The sequence below is a fragment of the Dipodomys ordii genome, unplaced genomic scaffold (genome assembly GCF_000151885.1).
Source record: "Dipodomys ordii isolate 6190 unplaced genomic scaffold, Dord_2.0 Scaffold69, whole genome shotgun sequence".
NCBI classification, from domain to species: Eukaryota; Metazoa; Chordata; class Mammalia; order Rodentia; family Heteromyidae; genus Dipodomys; species Dipodomys ordii.
Window position 1 is genome coordinate 3,545,317 of NW_012267285.1, and position 8,073 is coordinate 3,553,389.

An 8,073-nucleotide genomic window follows, 5' to 3' on the forward strand; every position below is an offset into this window, starting at 1 on the left:
GCAGGACCAGGGGTAGACAGACTGTGAGGCTGGAGGCAGGGAGTCAGGGACAGCAGGACCACTGTGGGGAGACTGAGGACCATTACCCACACCACCCCCACTCCGACCCCAACCCCACCCAGCAGCAAAACGTTGGACGCGGGTGTCCGCTGAGGTAGGGTCTTGTCCACTGTTTCCCTAGCTGGCCTCAACCCACTGATGTCTGGGTCCAAGGAGCTGGGATCACAGGTCTGAACCCCCAGGCCGGCCTGGATGTTTCTGAAAACCTCACGCAGGCCCACGCCCCACACCCTACAGCCCACCACGCTGGTCTAGGAAGGGAAGCTGGCTGGGCGTGAGCAGTGGTCCTGCCTGTCAGGAGCGGCTCTGCCGCCACAGGAAGCACCAGCTGCCTGGCGGTGCAACTCCTGCGGCCGGTGCAGTTTCTTCTTTTAAAAAAATAACTCACCCTGCCTCCCCTTCCAGGAAAACACGCCCTCCGCTCCCCCTCTTCCACTTTCTGGGGCTCCCTGCCCAGCTCCCCTGTCCCCACACCGGCCAGGGAGGCCGCTTGGTCTCTGAGTCAGAGGATGTGACACAGAGGGACATTCCTCAATCTAACTTTGTGTGTGATCTGTCCAAAAGAAGGTCAGGACAAAGTGGCTCCCCCAAAGAGACTTGTGTTCAGGGTGTGCAGTGCTGAGACATGTCCCCGGGCCCTTCCTGCTGCCCTCCAGAGGTCTTGAGGCCAGGGAGCCCCAGGGGTGCAGGTTGGGGGCACCGGCTGGCAGCCGGTCTGGGGCGAGGGTCAGGTGGAGTGTGTGTGAGGCTGGGCTCACGCAGGTGGCAGGGGGGGGGAGCCTGGGGCTCACACCTCCTGCCTCTGAGCCTCTCCCCCAGGGAAGCACTGAGCCCTGAGCCACGCACTTCCACAGTGGGACAGAGCTCTGCCGCCTTCTCCCCTCCCCCTCCCCTCAGCCTGCACCTGCTCTGGAGGCTGAGATCTGAGGGTCCCCGGTAGAGGCTAGGAAAGTCTGTGAGACTTTTTCCAATTAACCACCAAAAAAACAAAAACAAAAGCCAGAAATGGTGCTGTGGCTCTAGAGATAGAGCTCTAGCCTTGAGCAAGGACAGAGCCCCAGATCCTGAACTCAAGTCCCAGGACCACACCAAAAATAAAATGAAAACCTCAGATTTCTCTTCCTCCTCTTCTAAGTGGGCACAAGATGAGGCAGGGAGGAAGGAGGTCAGAGGGCGTGCCACCAGCCTCTCCACAACGTGAGGAGAGCGAGAGCTGTGTGGAGCGCGTGCGTGGAAGCGTGGTTGTGGGAAACGCCCCTTCTGACGCTGCACTCAAACAGGAAGCTGATACGTGATCTGGCTATTTTTAAAGCTGGGTGGATGGGTGGTTTTTTGTTTTTCTCCTTGTTGTGGTTTTTATTTATTTAGCCATACTGAGAGTTGAGCTCAGAGCCACACCTGTGCCAAACAGGTGCTGTACCACCGAGCTGCAGCTCCACCCCAAGAACAGGACGTTGGAAGCCGCTAGCCGTAACTCCTAGCCGGGCGCTGGTGGCTCACGCCTGTCATCCTAGCTACTCAGGAGGCTGAGACCTGAGGATCGAGGTTCAAAGCCAGCCTGGGCACAAAAGTTCATGAGTCTCTGATCTTCAATAAACCACCAGAAAACCGGGAGTGGCACTGTGGCTCAAGCAGTAGAGCACCAGCCTTGAGCTGAAGAGCTGAGGGACAGTGCCAGGCCCAGAGTTCAAGCCCCACGACTGACCAAAATAAAGAAAAGAACTGCTAAGGAAGAAATCTTGGATAGCACAAGACCTTCGCTAGTACCATCAAAATAAGTCATAAATATTTTCTTTGCATTATTATAAACTACCTGAGTGCAAATTCTGTGTTGGAATTAAATTCTAAAGAAAATGTCCATGATTTCTTCCTCTAGGTCACTGTTTTTATTTCATTTTTATCTATTTTTGTTCATATTAACATCATAGATAAGCCATCTCTTAACTAGTTTTAATTTAATTTGTAATTACTTTTTTTTTTTTTTGCCAGTCCTTGGGCTTGAACTCTGGGTCTGGGCGCTGTCCCTGAGCTCCTTTTGTTCAAGGCTAACACTCTACCACTTGAGCCACAGCATCACTTCCAGCTTTTTCCATGTAGGTGGTACTGAGGAATGGAACCCAGGGCTTCATGCATGCGAAGCAAGCACTCTACCACTGAGCCACCTTCCCAGCCCATGTAATTGCTTTTTTGTTGGTGGTCATGAGGGTTGAACTCTGGGCGTGGGTGCTGTCCCTCATCTCTTCAGCTCAAGGCAAGCGCTCTACCACTTGAGCCACTTCTGTTTTTCTGGTGGTTTATTGGAGATAAGAGTCTCACGGACTTTTGTACCCGGGCTGATTTTGAACCATGATCTTCAGATCTCAGACTCCGGAGTAGCTAAGATAACAGGTGTTTTTTAAGTACTAAAGTATTTTTTTAAGCCTCACTCTAAATCTGCTCTCCTGATATTGACCTCTAAATAAGCATGTGCGTATTTGTTTAATTCTTCAGTTGTCCAGTTTAGGTATCATCTGTTGACTCTTCTGGGGGCCGGGGAGAGGGGCAGTACTCAAAAGTTTGAACTCGGGGTCTGCAGCTTGCTGGCCTTGTTCATTCTCCTGGCCATCTCGCACTGAGTCACACCGCCAGTCCTGCTTTTTGCTGCCTGTATTGGAGATAGTCTCACCATCCACCCAGGCTGGGGCTGGCTTCAAACCTTGACCCTCCTGAGTACGATTACAGGCTGGAGCCGCCAGTGCCCACCATTACCTGCTGCCTTATGACAAAAGACAGTTCTGTCTCACCTCCTCCCTTCCCGCGGGGGGTGGGGTCCAGTGCCCACAGGGGTCCAGTGCCCGCAAAGGTCCACTGCAGGGGTCCGGAGCCCGCAGCGGTCCAGTGCCTGCAGGGGTCCAGTGCCCACAGGGGTCCAGTGCCCCGCTGGAATCCAGTGTCCACAGGGGTCCACTGTCCGCAGGGGTCCAGTGCCCACAGGGGTCCACTGCCCGCTGGAATCCAGTGTCCACAGGGGTCCACTGTCCGCAGGGGTCCAGTGCCCACAGGGGTCCAGTGCCCGCAAAGGTCCACTGCAGGGGTCCAGAGCCCACAGCGGTCCACTGCCCACAGGGGTCCACTGCCCGCTGGAATCCAGTGTCCACAGGGGTCCACTGTCCGCAGGGGTCCAGTGCCCGCAGGGATCCAGTGCCCACAGGGGTCCACTGCCCGCAGGGGTCCAGTGCCCGCAGGGGTCCAGTGCCCGCAGGGGTCCACTGCCCGCAGGGGTCCAGTGCCGCAGGGGTCCAGTGCCCGCAGGGATCCAGTGCCCACAGGGGTCCACTGCCCGCAGTGCCCGCAGGGGTCCAGTGCCCGCAGGGGTCCAGTGCGCAGGGGTCCAGTGCCCGCAGGGGTCCAGTGCCCGCAGGGGTCCAGTGCCCGCAGGGGTCCGGAGCCCTCAGCAGTCCATTGCCCGCAGGGGTCCACTGCCCGCAGGGATCCACTGCCCGCAGGGAGGCCTCAGCAGTCCATTGCCCGCAGGGGTCCACTGCCCGCAGGGATCCACTGCCCGCAGGGATCCACTGCCCGCAGGGATCCAGTGCCCACAGGGGTCCACTGCCCGCAGGGATCCACTGCCCGCAGGGATCCACTGCCCGCAGGGATCCAGTGCCCACAGGGGTCCACTGCCCACAGGGGTCCACTGCCCGCAGGGGTCCACTGCCCGCAGGGGTCCACTGCCCGCAGGGGTCCACTGCCCGCAGGGGTCCGGAGCCCACAGGGGTCCAGTGCCTGCAGGGGTCCAGTGCCCACTGGGATACACTGCAGGGGTCTGGTGCCCACAGCAATCGGTGCCCGCTGGGGTCCACTGCCCATAGGGGTCCAGTACCTGCCGGGATTCACTGCCCGCAGGGGTCCAGTGCCTGTAGGGTGTCCACTGCCTGCAGGGTGTCCACTGCCTGCAGGGGTCCAGTGCCCGCAGCAGTCTAGTGCCCACCGGGATACACTGCAGGGGTACGGTGCCCACAGGGGTCCACTGCCCGGAGGGGTCCAGTGCCTGCAGGGATCCACTGCCTACTCCGAGTGTCCTGAGAAGTGAGTGGGCCTTGCCCTCAGCGCACACCGGCCCTTGAGGCCCAGGTGGTTGGAGGGAGATCCTGAATCCAGGCTCTGCATCACCCCAAGAACTGTTAGCATTCCACTTTGTGGAACGTCCTGGGGACCCTCTCCTCTGCTGGGCAGAGGAAGGGCGTGGGAAGATGTCCCCAGAGTGAGCGGGCGGGCTGGGCTGCGGGCTGCTGCGTGGCTTCCCTCCCAGGCGCTGACCACCTTCCTCTTCCCACAGGGCCTGCGCTGTGCCGTGCAGAGCAGTAAGTTCTCCATTTCCTTCCCTTGTGCCTCACGGACCCCGACAGTGCCGCCCTTCCCTCCTGCACCCCTTCTCCACAGCGTTTCCCCAGAACCCGCCCCCAGCGCCCCCTGAACCCACGGAGCCCCGCCCCGGGGTCCCTCCCCAGAACCCGCCCCCAGCGCCCCCTGAACCCACGGAGCCCCGCCCCGGGGTCCCTCCCCAGAACCCGCCCCCAGCGCCCCCTGAACCCACGCCAGCACAGTGGCCTCTGGGCGCCGCCCTCAGCTGCGCGCCCTCCTCCCCGGCTCGCAGGTTCCTGCCTGGACGACAGCTGGGTCCACCCTCAGAACCTGACCCCCTCCTCCCCCAAGCTCGTGAGGACCCAGCTGGGCGTGGCCCTCACTGGGCATGGGGACCGCGTCCCTGTGCTGCTCATCGAGTGGACCCTGCAGACGGACGGTGAGTCGGGGCTGGCGGTCCTCCTGTGGCTGCCACCGCCCACAGACAGACAGCACTGTGGTTCTTCCGTCCAGACTCGGCCCTGGGCTGACAGAACCCACCACTGCAGTTGCAGCCGGTCTATGTCCATCCCACACCCCTTCACGAAACACCCCACATTTTAACCGCCACACTACGAACTCAGGAACCCGTTGGTTGGCCAGGGCAAGAACTTTCTGAGGCAACCCCGCGCCTCTCGGGCTGGGACCCCGCTTCCCGCGTCCCGCCCCGGTGTGGGGCCGCTGCCCTCCACGCGAGACCACACGGCCAGCACCCTGAGGACTGGCCCTCGGCCCGGCCAGCCAAGCAGCCTCGCTGCAAAGCGGGGTCAGGGGAGCAGGCAGGACGGGAAGTGTGGGCGCAGGTGCCGACGCCCCTCCTCCACCTCCAGCCAGCATCCTGTACCTGGAGGGCACGGAGCTCTCCCTCCTGCAGCTGAGCACCAACGAGCAGCTGTGTGTCAAGTTCCAGTTCCTGTCCAGGCTGCAGCACCATCACAAGCGGGTAGGAGAGGGAAGCCTGGCGCAGGGCTGTCACCCAGCAACACGGGGAGGCGCACGGGAAGACCTGAGCCCGGGCTGGCCAGGGCACAGAGCAAGACCCCACCTTGGGAGTCACAAGTGAGAAGGGACTGGGGCCGGCCCCGGTGACTCACGCTTGTCACCGAGACCTGAGGGTCAGAGTTCAAATCTGGAAGATTCTCATCTGCACCTAAAAGCTAGAAGTGGAGCTGTGGCGCAAGTGGTAGATGCCAGCCTTGAGCCAAACCCAGCTCAGAGAAGACACCCAGGTCCTGAGTTCAAGGCCCACCCCACCCCCGAGAAAAGGAAGCTGGAATCTTCCGTACACGTCCCCCTGTAAGATAACACAGAGGTGCCCACCTGCCTGCCTGCGGCACAGGTGCACACACACGTGCACGTGCGCACACACCATGCACACTCACGCATGCACACGCACACACACACCCATGCACACACGCACAAGCACACACATGCACAAGCATGTGTGCACGCACACGTGCATGCACTCACGCACACATGCACATGCACACATATGCACACGCATGCACGCACACGCACAAAACATGCACGCACGCACATGCGCACACATGCACACGCACACACAAGCATGCATGCACACAAGCACAAGCGCACACAAGCACACACACACATGCACAAGCACATACACACACATACACATGCACAAGCACATACACACACATACACATGCACACGCGTGCACACACACATGCACAAGCACGCACACGCACGTGCATGCACACACAAGCACATGCACGCATGCACACGCACACACACGCACACACAAGCATGCACGCACACAAGCACATGCACACACATATACATGCACACGCGTGCACACACATGCACAAGCACGCACACGCACGTGCATGCACACAAGCACATGCACGCACGCACACACATGCACACACATGTGTGTATATGCACAAGCACATGTGCACGCACACATGCATGCATGCACACACGCACACACACAGCACATGCACAAGCACACATGCGCACACTCACATGCACACACGCACACATGCACAAGCACACGTGAACACACATGCACAAGCACACGTAAACACGCACGCACACATGCACAGGCACACGCCCGCTCTGGGACCTTCTCCGGAGCTGGAAGCATGCCCCACGGCTCCCCCTCCCCTCCATCCCCTCCATCCCCCCTTCGCCTCAGATTTCAGTTTTCTCACTAGAAAAGCGATGAGACTCCATCTAGGGAGAAGAGAGGCGCATTGTAGACAGTGCGCACTCCGGGTGGGGTGGGGTCTCATTCCTGCTTTGGGGAGAGGTGGGGGGCTCATCTCATCTCCCTCTCTCCTTCCCTCCCCTCCCTGTCCCTCTCTTCTCCCCTCCTCCCTGCCCTCTCTCCCTCCCTGCTCTCCCTCCTTCCCTCCCCTCCCTGTCCCATCCTCCCTCTCTTCCCTCCCCCCTGCCCTCCCCCTCCCCCTGCCCTCCCCACAGTGGCGGTTCAGCTTTGAGCACTTCGTGGTGGACCCTGCGGAGGAGTACGAGGTGACGGTGCACCACCTCCCCAAGCCCTTCCCCGATGGGGACCCCAACCATCAGTCCAGGAGAGTGGTGGTGCCTGGTAAGAGCCCGGCCCAGCCCAGGAGAGGCCTCCTCCGGAGCTGCGCCGGCCCCTACCCGCCCGGACGCCGCCCACACACAGGGCCGGCCTTGGGCCCACCCATCGGTGAACGCCCAGAGCCTTGCACGTGCGCCGGCCTGGCACGGAAGGTGCCGGACCGTCCCTGCCCTGCCCAGTCGGCTGTGGTGTGGGGCGCAGGCTTCGCGCGTGCCCGTGAGCGCTCACCCTGCCCTGCCCTGCTGCGCCCCTGAGCGCTCACCCTGCCCTGCTGTGCCCCTGAGCGCTCACCCTGCCCTGCTGCGCCCCTGAGCGCTCACCCTGCCCTGCCCTGCTGCACCCCTGAGCGCTCACCCTGCCCTGCTGCACCCCTGAGCGCTCACCCTGCCCTGCCCTGCTGCGCCCCTGAGCGCTCACCCTGCCCTGCCCTGCTGCGCCCCTGAGCGCTCACCCTGCCCTGCCGCGCCCCTGAGCGCTCATCCTGCCCTGCCCTGCTGCACCCCTGAGCGCTCATCCTGCCCTGCCCTGCTGCACCCCTGAGCGCTCACCCTGAGCCCGGGGACTCAGGACTGAAGCCCGCTGCCCAGCCCCCGCCCCCGCGTGGCCCGCTGCGCACTGCCGGCCTGGGCGTCCTGACCGCACAGGAGCGCTTCAGTGCCTCCCCCCCCCCTCGCCTGGATGATGCCTGGCCCTGTCCCCGCAGCGGGCCTCCACTGGCCCGGCTCTGGCTGGGACTCAAAGGCCGCCCCCCCGCTGGGTGTTTGCAGGCTGCCAGGACTCCATGATGAAGACAACCACGCCCTGTGTGAGCGCAGGCAAGTGCTGCCCAGAGACCCTTCCCTGCGCCCAGAGACCCTTCCTTGTGCCCAGAGACCCTTCCCTGCTCCCAGAGACCCTTCTCTGTGCCCAGAGACCCTTCCCTATGCCCAGAGACCCTTCCCTGCACCCAGAGACCCTTCCCTGCGCCCAGAGACCCTTCCCTGCGCCCAGAGACCCTTCTCTGCTCCCAGAGACCCTTCCCTGCGCCCAGAGACCCTTCCCTGCGCCCAGAGACCCTTCCCTGC

The 8,073-nt window shown here is 61.7% G+C and overlaps 1 protein-coding gene across 1 annotated transcript in view; it reads left to right on the top strand.

The window, feature by feature from the left end:
* Nucleotides 1-4,342: 4,342 nt before the first annotated feature.
* Nucleotides 4,343-8,073, top strand: part of Il17ra (interleukin 17 receptor A) — a gene marked incomplete at its 5' end in the record, with an annotated part of 24,669 nt that continues 20,938 nt past the window's right edge. The window contains 5 exons of the mRNA XM_013023622.1: nt 4,343-4,400; nt 4,694-4,840; nt 5,271-5,383; nt 6,886-7,012; nt 7,777-7,824. Coding sequence (XP_012879076.1) covers nt 4,343-4,400; nt 4,694-4,840; nt 5,271-5,383; nt 6,886-7,012; nt 7,777-7,824 — 493 coding nt within the window. The remainder of the gene's footprint in view (nt 4,401-4,693; nt 4,841-5,270; nt 5,384-6,885; nt 7,013-7,776; nt 7,825-8,073) is intronic.